The sequence below is a fragment of the Chrysochloris asiatica genome, unplaced genomic scaffold, assembly GCF_000296735.1.
Source record: "Chrysochloris asiatica unplaced genomic scaffold, ChrAsi1.0 scaffold00054, whole genome shotgun sequence".
Taxonomy (NCBI): Eukaryota; Metazoa; Chordata; class Mammalia; order Afrosoricida; family Chrysochloridae; genus Chrysochloris; species Chrysochloris asiatica.
This window is the reverse complement of record NW_006408572.1, coordinates 535394-551369: the sequence shown is the minus strand read 5'-3', so window position 1 is coordinate 551369 and position 15976 is coordinate 535394. Positions and strand designations below refer to the sequence as shown.

Sequence of the window (15976 nt, the reverse complement as noted above, 5' to 3'; positions counted from 1 at the left end):
GAGCTGATGAAATGAAATACAGATGGGTTACTCACGATACTGTAGTGAATAATGGTTATCAAGACGGACTGTGAGGGTTGGAAATGCAAAGGTAGACATTTTGTAGCAAGGAAGGGAGTGATTATTTCCCCAGTCTAGGAGCAGAGTTCTCTGGGACCACCAATGGAGAAGAGCAGAGAGCGGGACCCTACCCAGAGAAGCAGGGATGCCTGAGATGGAGACAGAGACGATAGCATGGAGGGATGAAGCGGCTGGGGACTTTGGATCCAGAAAGGGAGAGGGACTGTGGGCCAAAGACTGACTGGGGTGGGGGGGAGGGAAGGGGAAGTGTAGAGGACGGGTTTCTAGGATATGCCTTTGGTTGGAAGATGATGCATGGAGGGGATTGGAACCATGGCAATGAAATGATATACGATGGAATGAAAGTAAAACTAAAGTTCTCTCATGTAAACTATCATATAATTCACAATAAAACATTTAAAAAAATATAATAGTTGAACAACTCCAGGAAAGTAAACAGTGTAACTAATCGGTACATGTGGAAACTGTTGAATTGGTATGTTTTGCTGTGTATATCCTCAACAACAAAATTTAGGGGAAAAAAAACAACTCTTACTTTTCCTTTCTTTTATCTCTTTGTTGTTAAGCACTGTCGAGTCAGTTCTGACTCACAGCAACCCTGTATAGAGTTTCTGAGGAGCAGCTGTTGGGTTTGAACTGTTGACCTTGTGACTTGAAGTTCAGTGCTGCTCCTACAGCGCCACACCAGGAGTCCTCTTTATCTATTATCTCCTATAAATTCATTTTTTCAAGTGGAAATAAAATCTGTACACCTTAGTATACATCACATGGAACGAGAAAGCCACTGAAAGAATGTTTTCCTCACAATGACAGATGCAGCCTATCAACTCAAGTCTAAGTAGCACAGAGATGAAGCTAAAGATTTGCCAATTTTGGCATACCTAATTATTTCCATCTTGGTCTTCAATGTATTGTTGTTAAGTGTCCTCGTGTCAGTTCCGACCCATAACGACCCTGAACAGGGTTTCCGAGGCTGCAAATCTTTACGGGAGCAGAAAGATTCATCTTTCTCCCACGGAGCAGCTGGTAGTTTCAAACTGCTGACCTTGCAGTTCGCAGCCCGATTCATAACTACTACACTAATTTACTAAAAAAATGTTTTTTATTACTAGTCTCAGGGCTTTGATTTTTCTGTTTTCGATGCATAATCAAGTATTGAGAATAAAATTTTAACTGAAATAACTGCAGATACACTCCAAAAGGGAATAAAGAAAGAGGGTCATGCTGCTAAAATGAAACTACTAGTTGAGAGGCAATGCGTAGTACAGTGGAGAGCAGACACCAGGAAAAGCAGTATGATTATAACCAAGGAAATACTAGACTTAAATCCATACTCCACTTAACCTTAGGACAAGTCTCTCAATATCAAGTTTTGTAAAATGGGGCTAATAATGACTACCTATAACACTAGATTAAGGAGCTCTGGTAGCGTAGTGGTTACGAATCGGGCTGTGAATCGCAAGGTCAGCAGTTCGAAACTACCAGCTGCTCCGCGGGAGAAAGATAAGGCATTCTACTCCCGTAAAGATTTACAACAATCAACTCAAATGATTAGATAAGGATTTATCTAATGTCAATGTGGGAGGAACAATTCAGAAAAAGAAGACATTGTTAATCTTTATGGGAGTAGAATGCCTTATCTTTCTATAATAGATAAAGAGGACTCCTGGTGTGGCTTGGTTAAATTTAACTGGAGTATAGATTTAAGTTTAGTATTTCCTTGGTTATATTTACAGGGTCGCTATGGGTTGGAACCAACTTGACGGCACTTTAACAAGAACATGTATGATCAAATGATCAAATTGATAACAGCAATTCAAAAGTAATAGATATGTTCATGGTAGAAGAAAAATTTGAAAAAGGATAGCAAGAATGGTTACATACCCTAAAGAATGTAATCAACGCCACTGTACTGTACATGTAGAAATTACTGAATTGGTGCATGTTTTGTTGTGTCTATTTTCACCAAAAAATAAAAAATAAAAAAAGGATAGCATCTGACCCAGACTTTGAATTAAGTCAAGGTTAGATGATTAAACAAGAGGAAGTAGGAGATGGGACCAGAAAAGAAGGTCAGGATCATATAGCTCAAAGAACAGTAAAATGAGAAACCCAAAACCTAAATCTTGCTATTCCATTTGCTGTTAACTATGGGCATAAAGCTAAACTTGAATAAGCATTCTATTAAATAATATGAAAGGTAACTTACTCAATATCTTTTCGTACTGATCCCATGAGGTTCTCCCTCTCCCGTATTGCCATAAAGTTTGCTTTGGTTTTATGGAATTCATGTGTATAATCCTGCAATAAATCAATAGTCAGTATCAAGATAAAGTCATTACACATTTTCATCTTGAGACAGTTATTTACTGTCATCACACTGCAATTTTTGTTAAAAACCAACCATAACAACAACAAAAAACTTGCTATTTAAGATATCAAATTGCCAAAAGGCAAAATAACTTTAATAACTACTTTTCCTGAGGAGTGAAAAACTTCTTTCAAATGAAACCAATTTGGTTTTAAGGCAATGGTACCACTAAACAGATATCTTCTGTTTAGTGGTACCTTGTCTTATGAGGCAAAATTATAAAGAAAAAAACTTTTAAGGAATCTTCAAAGAGGCTAGAATAAAATGTAAATCAGCTCTTTCTATTCATTAATGTATCCAAATCCAACAGAACTCATTTAAAAATTTGATCCTTTTGGAGCTTCTATAGTAATTTTGGAGTCCTGGTGTGAGGCTGCAGGATAATGCACTGGACTGCAGGGTTAGTTTGAACTGCAAGGTCGGTGGTTCAAACCCACCAGCTGCTTCTCGGAAACTCTATACAGGGTTGCTATGAGATGGAACCAACTCAATGGTACTTAACAGCAACACAGTAGTTGTATTCTTAAACGAATTCAAGGAAGCACAGATTCAAGAAAACTGTAAAGAATATCCTTAAACATTTTTCTTCATTTTTATACTACCACAGACTTCTGGTGTGACTGCAAACTACAAGATCAGTGGTTCAAACCCATCAGTTGCTTTTTTTTTTTTAAGGTTTTTATTGTAGATTGAGTGAAAGTTTACAGGGCACATCATCAATTTCACATTCAACCATTCATATGACTTGTTTCATTACATTGATTATTATCCCCTCCATACATCATCAGTTAACAGTGTTTCTCTCTATCCTCTTTAGCTATTTTTTCTTTTTTGTGGGGGGAACTTTGCCTTTTTGGAATTTATAGTCTCGGCTTTTAGGGAAGGTTTTTACATTTATCTGTGGATATCCAGGGCTCATGTATGCGATTACTAACAAGCATAACTGAATAATCAGATGAGGGACAGTTTGCTATGTCTGCTAGGTGGCTAAAGTCTCCATCAGTTGCTTCTTAGAAACCTTATACAGGGTCTCTATGAGTCGAAACGGACTCAATGGCACTTAATAACAACATGTTTAAAAGATACAAGGAATATTTATTCTTTTTAATTCAGAGTACAGAAAGAAGACAAAAATCAGACCCCATCTCCCAGAAAACCCGTTGACCTTTTTAAAATCAAAATTAACACATAGACATGGTAAAAATCTTTTTAAAAAGCACAAACACCCCTAGAAAAAAGGAAAAACCATTCTACTCCACAGCTCATAACTATTGTTATTACTATTTCGTTTCAAGAAACATATTTGCGCATATACAAGCTTATCTATTATTACTTTTATTTATGCTAAAGCAATCATACTGTTGAAAACCTTGCTTTCTGTAGTTCATAAAATGTCAAGGAATCCTTCCTTATTGGCAAATAGAAATCTACATTCTTTTTAATGCTCACTAGTTCTTTTCCAAGGAGCTCTGGTAGCGTAGTGGTTATGAATTGGGCTGCAAACCGCAAGGTCAGCAGTTCGAAACTGCCAGCTGTTTCGCGGGACAATGATGAGGCTTTCTGCTCCTGTAAAGATTTACAGCCTCGGTCGGAAACCCTGTACAGGGTCGCTATGAGTCGGAACCGACTCTATGGCATATAACCACTACCACCAGTTCTTTTCCAGTCAATTCAGACTCATGGTCACCCTGGTGTTACAAAGTAGTACTGCTCCAAGAGATTTTATTGGTTTAACAGAAACCGTTTGGACAATCTTCCCCAGTACTGCTGGGTGGAGTTCTCAGCACAGCTGGGTAAAGGTTCAAATCACCAACCTTTAGGTTAGCTACACAGAAGTCTACCTTTTGATGTTATCATAATTTAGGTTTTTGTGTTTTTTTTGCTGTTTACAAAAAGATGCAATAAACATTCTTGGTTATATATTTCAGAAACCATTTTTTAAAAAGTGTATTTGAAGAGTAGTAAATGCCTACTAGCGTGAAAACTGGATCAAAGAATCATACATATAAAGTTTTGAGTGCCAAACTGCCTTCTAGAAAGACCACACTAATTTATGTTCTACCAACAGTATATTGTTGTTATTGTTGTGTGTTGCCAAGTCAGTTCTGACTCACAGCGATCCTGTATAGGGCTGGAAGGAACTCCAGTAGCATAGTGGTTACAAGTCGGGCTGCTAACCTCAAGGTCAACAGTTTGAAACTACCAGTTGTTCCGTGGGAGAAAGATGAGGCTTTCTGCTTCCATAAAGATTTACAGCCTCAGATTTACATACAGGGTCACTATGAGTCGGAACTGACCCCATGGCACACTACCACCACCACCATAGGGTTTCTGAGGAGCAGCTGGTGAGTTTGAACCACCAACCTTGTGGTTAGCAGTCCAGTGCTTATCTTACAGCACCATACAGAGTATTGTTATTGTTGTTGTTGTTGTTAAGTGCTGTCGAGTCGGTTCCGACTCATAGCGACCCTGAACAGGGTTTCTGAGGCTGTAAATCTTTACAGGAGCAGAAAGCCTCATCTTTCTCCCATAGAGCAGCTGGTATTTTCGAACTGCTGACCTTGCGGTTCACAGCCCGATTCGTAACCACTACGCTACCAGAGCTGTTGTTGTTAATTAAGTGCCTTCAAGTCGGTTCCAACACACAGCAACCCTGTATAGGGTTTCCAAGGAGCAGCTGGTGAGTTTGAACTGCTGACCTTGAAGTTCAAACGGCTTTGCAGTGTGGCACATTAACTTATACCACCACACCAGGAGTATTGGAGACCACTTAGCTACATGCCTGTCAATAATGAGCAACAAATGTTAAATTTTTGCTAATCTGACTGCTGAAAATAATCATCTTATTTTGATCATATGTTTTTAATTGAGAACATGGTTAAGTATCTTTTTGCAGGTTTTGGCCACTGCTGAAAATAATCACCTCATTTTGATCATATGTTTTTAATTGAGAACATGGTTAAGTATCTTTTTGTAGGTTTTGGCCACTCATATTTTTTCTATAAACAATACGTTCATAGCCTTTGTCCAATTTTCTATTAAGGTTGTCTTTTTCTTATTTATTTCTATAATTTCTCTGTATGTTAAGCAAATTAATCACTTGTTACAGTTTCCAGTATTGAGAACTGCTTAGAAAGTCATTTCTCATTCAAAAGGTATAGATTTATCATACTTTATTCTGAACTTTTCTTTCTCTAAAAATAGTTGATCCGTTGGAATTTATAACAGATATGAGAATTGAGATAGAGGCTGATGTTTATATTTTCCAATTAGTCAACTGTTCCAACACAATTTTATAATCCCTGTTTTAAACATTGATTTAGAATGTCACCTGTCATGGACTGAATTGCGTGTCCCCAAAATATGTGTCAGCTTGGCTGGGCCATGATTCTCAGTCATTTGGCAGTTAGGTGAAAATGCAACCATTTCCCTAATATGATCAGTCAATCAACTGTAGGAATCAGGGTGGGATGCAACACCCTTATACAGGTCACAGCTCTGATCCAACATTTTTGCTGTTGTTGTCGCTGCTGATATTAAGAGCTGTTGAGCTGGTTCCGACTCATAGTGACTCTATATAGGGTTTCGGAGGAGTGGCTGGTGAGTATGAACTGCCAACCTTGTGGTTAGCAGTCTAGAGCTGATCCTACAGGGCCAAACAGGACCCACATAACACAAGGGGCATTTTTCCCTAGGGTGTGGCCTGTATCATCTTTTAGCTTACATGAGATAAGAGGAAAGAAAAGCAGAGTAGGGACCGGACTACCACCCAAAAAGTAGAGTAGGCAGTGAAGTGAGTCCAAACTGTTCCTATGCTGAAAACTAACTAGACCCAGGTTAGGATACATGAAGAATCTCCAAGGGACACATGGCTAACAGATACTGAAAGTAGACAAGGACTCTCCCCCAGAGCTGGCAGAGAGAAAGTCTTCCCCGAGAGCTAGCACCAAAAATTTGGACTTCTAGCTTCCTAAACTGTGAGAGAATAAATTTGTTTGTTAAAGCCACTGATTTATGATCTAGCAAGAAATCCTACAGAGAGTCATTATGAGTCAGAACCAACTCAACAGCACTAAACAGCAACAACAAATAACTAAGACACAACCTCTACCGCAAACTAAATTCTTATGCATATTTGGGCCTATATCTGAACTCTATTCTGTCCTATTGGTCCATCTTTCTCCCCAGAATCAAACTGTCTTAATTATCCCTAGTTTCTTAACAGGTTTAAATATATGGCAGAACTCTAGGCACCTTTCACTAGTCTTCATTTCCAGAATTTTCCTCTAGTTATTCTCACATGTAAATGGTTCCAAATAAATTTTGATGTCATTTTGCTCAATTAACAACAAAAAGACAAAGCAGAAGCAGTAACAAAACTTTTACTCCCACTGGAATGGCGTCTGGTTTTGATTACTTTTGTGAGAAATCTTCCCATCTAAAAGCAGATTAATTCTTCTCTTAAAATCTTGTTTCATGCCCCTCAGTAGAGTTCTACACATACAATTCCTACAACATTATTAAATTAAGTATAATTTAGTTTCTTACATTATATTTTCTATGGTTTGTATGTTGGCAAACTCTTTGCTTTGATATTAATTTAGCAACCCACCATCTGAATGAATTCAATTCTACTACTTTTTCAGTTAATTTGCTTGAGTATATTAGATATCTTATTATTGCAAATTATACTAATTTTGTGTCTTTCTTTCCTATATTTATTATTGCTTGCTTCTTTTTATTGCATAACTACACCACCAAGAACTTCTAGAACACTGATAGATACTGTGTTGCATGTGGGTATCTTCGCCTTGGTTTTTTTTCAACTGAGAATGCTTTTGGTGCTTTACCAAATGTGATGTGATGCTAGCTTTTAATCCAATAGATACATCCACTGGTTACCTGACATTTTGTATTTAAAATAGTAAAAAATCTACCATCCAACTATTTTGCACATTTACAATGGACATCGGGGAGTAATAAAAACCAAAGGTGCAAGGCAAAGGTAGCAGTGGCTGTGAGGGTTAAGGTTATGTGTCTACTTGGCTGGACCATGATTCTCAGTGGTTTAGCAGCTACGTAATGATGCAATTGGACAGTTATGCAGTGATGTAGTCACCCTCCATTTTCACAAAACCACCTGGTCTTTGGAACCTAATCATGTCCAAAGGTGAGGAGTGAATGTACATTTCTGCATTAGTTTTAACAAGAGTTTAGGAATAATTGCTGCATTTTTTCAATATTAAAAATATTGGCCTATTTGCATTATTACATTTTTAACACCTCCCAAATATAAATCTTTAAGAGTGACTTAGGCATATTTAGTATGCTATTAAACAATATACTAAATACAGTAAATGATTCCCATATCCATGATTTCTTAAAAGCCCGATGAAAGTATACTCTGATCATGTGCCTGATCACTGCTAGGCTAGCGTAGCCAGGTCTCCAACAATAGGCACACCTCCCTTTATTGTGCTTCACTTCATTACACTTGCCAGAGACTGTGCCATCACAGATTGAAGGTCTGTGACAACCTGTACTGAGCAAGTCTAGTGATGTCACTTTTCCAACAGCAGGTGCTCACTCTGTCTCTGTGTCATATTCTGGTCATTTTTACAAGATTTCAGACGGTTTCATAGAGCTATTGCACACTCAGTAGACTACAATAAAGTATAAACATAACTTTTACATGCATGAAGAAATAAAAAATACTGGTGTGACTCACTTTATTATGATATCTACCACCAGCCGCTCCTCAGAAAGCCTACACAGGGTCGCTGTGGGTCAGAACCAATTTGACGGCATTTAACAACAACTTTATTGTAGTGGTCTAGAACCAGCAATATTTCTGAGGTATGCCAGTCTAGTGATGAATATTACTCAATTTCATCTGACAAAAGAGCTATTAGACATAGTCAGAATTTTATAATACCAAGAAGCAAAATGTAACACAAAACAAGTTTGTAGCATCACTTTTACCATAGTTCCCTTTCAAGGATTTTTTGAAAAACTCCTGATAGACATTGGAAATAGGCCTCTGGGAGTGTGAGAGGAGGAAGGTTGCCCAGAAGTGAAACAGTGGGAGACAAGAACATTACCCAGGTATAAGGAGTGAGGAGGGAGAGAGGTCAGCAAGATGTCACGTATGGGAAGTGAGGAGGTGGGCAGGGTCACAAGGAAGCACAGGAGTTGGGAGAAAAGAGGTGGAAACGCCAGGAGGATGCCCCAAGTGTGGGGAGTAAAGAGGTGGGAATAGTCAGAAAGAGGTGTGGTGGGTTAGACAGTGGGATGTGTCAAAGAAAAAAAAAAAAGTAAAATATTCTGGCTTGCTTATCCCTGATTTTCTTTCTTCACAGATACAAGGTTTATACATTTGCTAGGTAACTTTTTATAGTCCTGATGTGGCGCTGTGGGCTAATGCATTAAACTGCAAAGCTGTTTGAACTACAAGGTCAGTGGTTCAAGCTCACCAGCTGCTCCTTGGAAACCCTATACAGGGGTTGCTATGGGTCAGAATTGAGTCGACGGTACTTAACAACAACAAGAACAAAGTATCTTTTGTCCCAATTGTAAGGGTAGGAATAATTAGAGCTATATTATAGACAAACACTAAATAACTAAACAAACCAAACCTCCTGTGATAATGTAAAAATCTCAAGCCCAATATATTACCTGTAATATGTCTCTATGTCGCTGTAATGTATGCATCAGTGCAGCATTCAAGGAGGGGACGCCTGCACTGTTGGTATATTCTGCCATTTTATCATTTACTCCTGTAAGCTAAAAAAAAAAAAAGGAAAGAAAAACAATTAAAATACTTCAGAAATTTCTAATAAATAGCTAAAAGCAAACTACTTGCCTACATTTCTTTTCTGCTGCTAGCAAAAAAAGATCCCAAGAAGATAAAAGATTAGGCAAAGATTCAGCATTTCCCCCAAATAATCCATAAAAGCTAAAAACAGTACTCTTAGAATCTGAGAATGGCTGTTATCAAAAATCAAGCGGCTATGGATGAAGTTGCCCAAAATTCCAACCAAAAAGAAAGGATTCTTCTTATCAAGGATCAAGCTTGCCTCCACAGTGCACTGGGTTGATAGGGATGGGCAACTTAGGCTTCAGCTATCAAAACTGGGGAGGGCAAAAATGGCACAAGGTGGCTGTACAAGCTTTCATGAGGGTACTCAGTGTCAGAACAACGGGGGTAAGATAGAATCCCTACTGAATAGCTTTCCTTTTGTCCAGATGGGTATGGTAATGATGCGGATGGGATTTTATGATTCAATTGCAAGTAACTGTTATCATGACTAATGGCGATTATCACAACTGTAAATGTAGCAAACGTATAAATAAAAGGGGGGAGCAGTTAATCTGACATTTCAGGAACAGGGGACCCTAGGACCATTAAAAGGGAAGAACATGACAGGTGCAAGGGATCCTAACCAGAAAAGCAGTAACAACAGAGATGGTGTCAGAGACAATGGCATAGAGATAGAACAGCAGAGGACAACAGGCCCATGGACTGAGAAAGGCAGTATGCCTGTGGGCAGGAGCCTGGCTCACAAAATGTGTCCTTTGGACATTTAAACCAATATACATGCTCCTTGAAAACCCTATACAGGGTTGCTATAAGTTGAAATTAACAACAACAACAAATATTGTCAATGTGTACATTAAAAAAAAAGGTAATACAGGTAAATACTGTTAGCTGATGGTGCATGGAGGGGACTGTAATCATTGCAATGAATTGTTGAATGTAAACCTGATGATCTGCCTTCACTCAATTCACAGTAAAAGCTTTTTAAAAAAATCAAGTGGCCTGGAATCCATATATATATCTTAAATGAATGGGTAGTTTTCATAAACATGTCTATATTACTATAATCCAATACATACCCAACAGTAAGTAGTTTTTTATGAAAAATAAACGATATGGATGACACCATAACAGAACCAACAGAAATAAAAAATAACAGAATACGATCAAGAATTGTACTCCATCCAATCTGTCTGGGCAGGGCTGATGAAAGGAGATGGAGATAGGTCTCTTGTGATACAAAAGTGAGTAATTGTTATCAGTACTGACTGTGAGGGTTGGAAAGGTAAAGGTAGACGTTTTGTAGCAAAAGGAGGGGAGTGGTTGACTTTGCAGTCTAGGAGCAGAGGTCCCTGGGACCATCAAGGGAGAAGAGCGGAGAGTGGGACCCTATCCAGAGAAACAGTGACGCCAGAGATAAAAGCAGAGACGATGACGTGAAGAGATGGAGCAGCTGGGGAATCTAGACCCAGAGAGGGAGAGATGTTGTGTGCTAACGACCAAGGGGCAGGCTTGCGGGGTATATCCTTTGGTTGGTTGATGATGCATGGAGGGGGCTGTAATCATGACAATGAAACGATACACGATAGGATGAATGTAAAGTTAATGTTCTCCCATGTACACTATCACATAATTCGCAATAAAACGTTAAAAGAAAAGGCAAGATCAGGCCTGTAGGGTGGATAGGATTAGGTTTCTCAAGAAAATTCACGTAGGACAGTCCTTGATAACTTTGAAGAAAAGGCATTGTTGTGATGGAAAGAAATTCCTTGGTACAGCTTTCATAACATTTTTCTCACAGACGCAGTTTTCTATTTTCTTAAATTTCTTCCTAATAAACACTATAAATGATTATAGTGTCAATTGAGAAAATCTACCAAGATTACCCCCTTGGGAATCCAAGAAAACAGGTACCGTCACCTACTGAGCTGACCTCTGGGCCTTGAATTGAACGGGCCCAGCAGATCCTCTCGGAGGCCACTGTTTTGATTGGACCTCTTTTTTTCGAAGGCACCCTAATGAGACTAAGACAAGTATTTATTAGTGAGAGAACTTGTCTACAGACATCCACTGATCACAGAGACAGGTTTAAACACATTTTGTTTGGAATAACCCCGTGCATGTATGAACTGGAACCATGGCAGCAACACTTTTTGGCTTATCCCTGTATTTGATAATGTTTTGAATAAAAGAAACTGGTAGGAGAATTGTACTCCTCAGCAACAGAGCAAGGAAAACAAACGAGGAAGGAACAGACAGATCACACAGCGAGGTGCAATTTCATTTCAATGGTGTTAGTAATGTGAATTATATTGGTTTTATTATTTTGTGTGTATGAAATTATATATTTGGAAAAAAAAAGAATTGTACTTCAACAAATTTGTAAATCCAGAAGAAATGGACAAATTTCTAGAAATACATGACCTACCTAAACTAACACAGAGTTAAGTAGAAAACTTGAATAGGCATTTAACAAGTGAAGAAATTGATCAAGTCACTAAAAAACGCCCAACTAAAAAAGTCCAGGCACAGATGGTCTTACTGGTGAATTAAAAAAACATTCAGAAGAACTGACACCAATTTTACTCAAACTATTCTATAATATAGAAAAGGTGGAAAACTCTCAAATTCATTTTATGAAGCAAGCATAACTCTGATATCAAAGCCAAGCAAAGACATCATCACTAAGGAAGAAAATTATAGACCAATATCCCTCATGAACATATGTGTAAAAATTTTCAACAAACTCCTAGACAACAGAAATAAACAATATATCTAAAATATAATACATGACCAAGTAGGAGTCATATCAGGTTCAATATTATAAAAACAATAATCTAACATATAAATAAAAACAAAGGAAAAAAATGACATGATCATATCAACTGATGCAGAAAGAGAATCTTAGGAAAAAAAAAAAAAGTAGCTATTAGCAAAATAGCCATTTAACAGAAAGCACTTACCCTTGCCAAAAGCTGTTCAATCTCAATTGCCATTGTTTCAAACATTCTATCTTGACTGGATCCATTTAAAAGGGGTGTTGTGTCAGAACTAAAGAGAAGTTCAATTAAAGGGAATCCGTTAATCCTACTCCTTTAAAGCATAGTCAAAATAGTTATTATTGAAGAGCTCAAGTGAAACATTCATTTTCTTAGTAATTTTTCATTTTTATAGAAGTTTTCCTATAAATCACATATGTCCTATAATATTAAACTCAGTATAAAAAAGAATTGAATGTGGATATTTCCAAAGCTGTAGTAATACATAGAATCTTAGTAACTTAAAAGAAATTTGAAATGTTTACTGTTTTCCAAATGACAGAAAGTAACTTGTTAAAATACCCAATTAAATGTTGAATTCAAAAGAATAAATTATATGAACTAAAACTGTAGAACTATGAAGTACGATGTATAAAATGTACTCAGCTATAGAGTATTTGAAGAATGATGGTTTTTAAAAAAATTTTTTTACTCCTAAGCAATTATGGTTTCTTAGACCTCAAATTAAATTCTCACTTCTTTCTTTGACTCTAACCTAAAAGAAATAAAACTGAGGTTTAAATGATCTACAGTTTAGACCAATAACACCCATATAAATGGAGAAAATATCGAAGTTGTCAAAGACTTCATTTTGCTCAGATCAGCCATCAACACTCATGGAAGCAGCAGTCAAGAAATCAAATGACGGGCAGATCTGCTGCACAAGACCTCTTTAAAGTTTTCAAGAGTAAAGATGTCAGTTTGAGGGCTAAGGTATATCTGACCCAAGCCATGGTATTTTCATATGCATGCAAAAGTAAATAAGGAAGACTAGAAGAATTGATGCATTTGAATTATGGTGTTGGAAGAGAATATTGAAAGTATCATGGACTGCCAAAGAACAAATACATTTGTGTTGGAAGAAGTACAGCCAGAGTGCTCCTTGGAGGTCAGGATGGCCAGACTTCGTCTCTCATACTTTGGACATATTGTCAGAAGGGACCTGTCACTGAAGAAAGATATCATGTTTGGTAAAGTGAAGGGTCAGAGTAAAAGAGGAAAACCCCCAGTGAGATGGATTAGCACAGCAGCAGCATCTATGGGCTCAAACATAGCAATAATTGTGAGGTTGGCCCAGAACCGAGAAGTGTTTCGTTCTGTTGTACATAGGGTCACTATGACTCGGTACTGACTCATTGGCCCCTAAAAACAACCAACAGTTTACACTAGTACATCCTATACAAGGCGCTCCTTGTACATCCTATACAAGGGTCACTATGAATCAGAATCGACTAGACAGCACTTAACAATAACAACAACATAATTTGGATACGTTGTTACTGAATAATCGGGACTGACTTTAAGTCTACTATAAATACCCATACCCAGCAGGAAAGTTTTCATGCCAGCCTTCTACATTTCCATTCATACTATGCTATCTTCTCAGATGTTGTGCAAAATTGTGGTGAGCTAGCTTTTAAAATTCGAACAGTTATAAATCTAATTTTTACAAGTAAAATTTATTTTGACAGATTCAAATCCTAAAACTCTATGTCTGAAGGTTTCTTTTGCCCCACTTTGAAAAATCACTAACCTTCACCAAACCTGCATCAGTCCCCAGGTGGTGAACCTAGTATCTATGATGACATGCGCAGCTCTAGTAGGGTGTTTCAAAAAAAACTTGGAAAAACGGAACACAATGGAATTTTTCCACCTACTTTTTGAAGCCCTCATAATATCAAATAAGCAACTCCATCAGATCTGTGTTATACTGGACACAGCTAAATGCACAGGCAACAACTACATTCTCCAATCTTACTGAAGACTTTGTACTGCCCTCTGATAATCCTTGGGTGTGGCAGATGAAAACAAACCAAATCGTCGTTCAACATCAAAATGTACTTTAGCTTCTACATTTCTTTTCCACGTAATTTCCACAGTAATAGTAAAAAAGCAGTGTTAATAATCAAAAAAAGATAATAAGGATTTTTATTTTTAGTTCAAACTAGGTCTAAATTTTTCTATCTTTTGAAATATTTCAATTGATTTCCTGTAGAACATGATACATAAATATTTTGTTGTTGTTAGGTGCCATGGACTTAGTTCCATCTCAGAGCAACCCTATGGACAGCATAAACACTGCCCAGTCTGTGCTGCCCTCACAATTGTTACATTTCAGTACACTGCGGCTGTCACTGTGTCTATCCAGCTCCCTGGGGGAAAGGGCTTCCTCTTTTCACTGACCTTCCACTTTACTAAGCATAATGTCCTTCTTCAGGGACTGGTCTCTCCTGATAACTTGTCCAAAGTATGAGAGATGAAGTCTTGCCATCTTGGACTCTAAGGAACATTAACAGCTATACTTCTTCCAGACAGGTTTGTTTGTCTATTCTGGCAGTCCATGGTACTTTCCATATTCTTCTCTAACACCATAATTCAAAGTATCAGTTCTTCAGTGTCCAACTTTCACATGCACATGAGGCAACTGAAAATACTATAGCTTGAGTCAGACACACCTTAGTCCTCAAAGGCTTATCTTTGCACTTCAGCACTTTAAAGGTCTTTTGTAGCAGATTTGCCTAATGAAATCATCATTTGATTTCTTAACTGCTGCTTTCTTAATTGTTGATTGTGGATCCAAGCAAACTGAAGTCTTTCACAACTTCATGATGTTACAGTGAAATCCAGTTGTGAGGATTTTTGTTTTCTTTACATTGAGGTGCAATCCATACTGTAGTCTTTGATCTTCAACAGTAAGCATTTTAAGTCCTCTTTGCTTCCAGCAAGTGAAGTCTGCATACTGTAGGTTGTTAATGAGGTTTCCTCCAATCTGTTATTCATATAATCCAGCTTCTTGGATTATTTGCTCAGCATACAGATTGAATAAATATGTGAAAGGATATAATCCTTACACACACATCTCCTGATTTAAAATCATTTAGTATCCTTTTGTTCTTTTCAACTGTAGTTTGGTCTATGTACAGATTCCTCATGAGCACAATTTAGTGTTCTAGAATATCCATTCTTCACAACGTTATCCATAGCTTGTCATAGTCCACACAGTTGAATACTTCTGCACAGTCAATAAAGCACCAGTAAACATCTTTCTGGTATCCTCAGTTTTCAGCCGAGATCCATCTGACACCAACAATGATATCCCTAGTTCCACATTCTTTTCTGAACCCAGCTTGAATTTCTGGCAGTTCCCTTTTTTAAATTATCATTAGCAAAATTTTACTTGAATGTGATATTAATGACAAAATTCAATTATTTCTGCATTCCATGTGTCACCTCTCTTTGTAATAGGCACAAATATAGATCTCTTCCAATAAACTGGCCAGGTCGCTGTCTTCCAAATTTCTTGGCAAAGAAATTAAGTAAGTGGCAAAGAAAGTAAGTGCCTCCAGTGCTGCATCAGTTTGTTGAAAGATTTCAATTTATATTTTTCGAATTCCTGGAGCTGTTTTTTGCCAGTGCTTTCTGCGCAGCCTGGACTGATTCCTTAAGTAGCGTTGATTCTTGATCATATGCTTGAGACTTCCACGGATGCCAGTCCCTCGGAGGCTGAGTGCTACCTTTAGGTTCTACTACTGGGGAGAGCTGGTTCCCATCAACACACTTTTCCAAGATTCATTTCTTAATGCTGCCACTTGAAATGGTTGAACACTGACCATTTCTTCTGATAAAGTGACTGTGTATTCCTTCCATCTTCTTCTTCTTTTTTTTTTT

General features: G+C 37.7%; 1 protein-coding gene across 4 annotated transcripts in view; it reads right to left on the bottom strand.

The window, feature by feature from the left end:
* GOSR1 (golgi SNAP receptor complex member 1) overlaps window positions 1-15976 on the bottom strand; it is a 59867-nt gene that overhangs the window by 33927 nt on the left and 9964 nt on the right. For all 4 annotated transcript variants that reach the window (XM_006863202.1, XM_006863205.1, XM_006863204.1 and 1 more), the window contains 3 exons: window positions 12233-12320; window positions 9128-9235; window positions 2291-2382 (listed from right to left, as the gene is read on the bottom strand). In XM_006863202.1, coding sequence (XP_006863264.1) covers window positions 2291-2382; window positions 9128-9235; window positions 12233-12320 — 288 coding nt within the window. The remainder of the gene's footprint in view (window positions 1-2290; window positions 2383-9127; window positions 9236-12232; window positions 12321-15976) is intronic.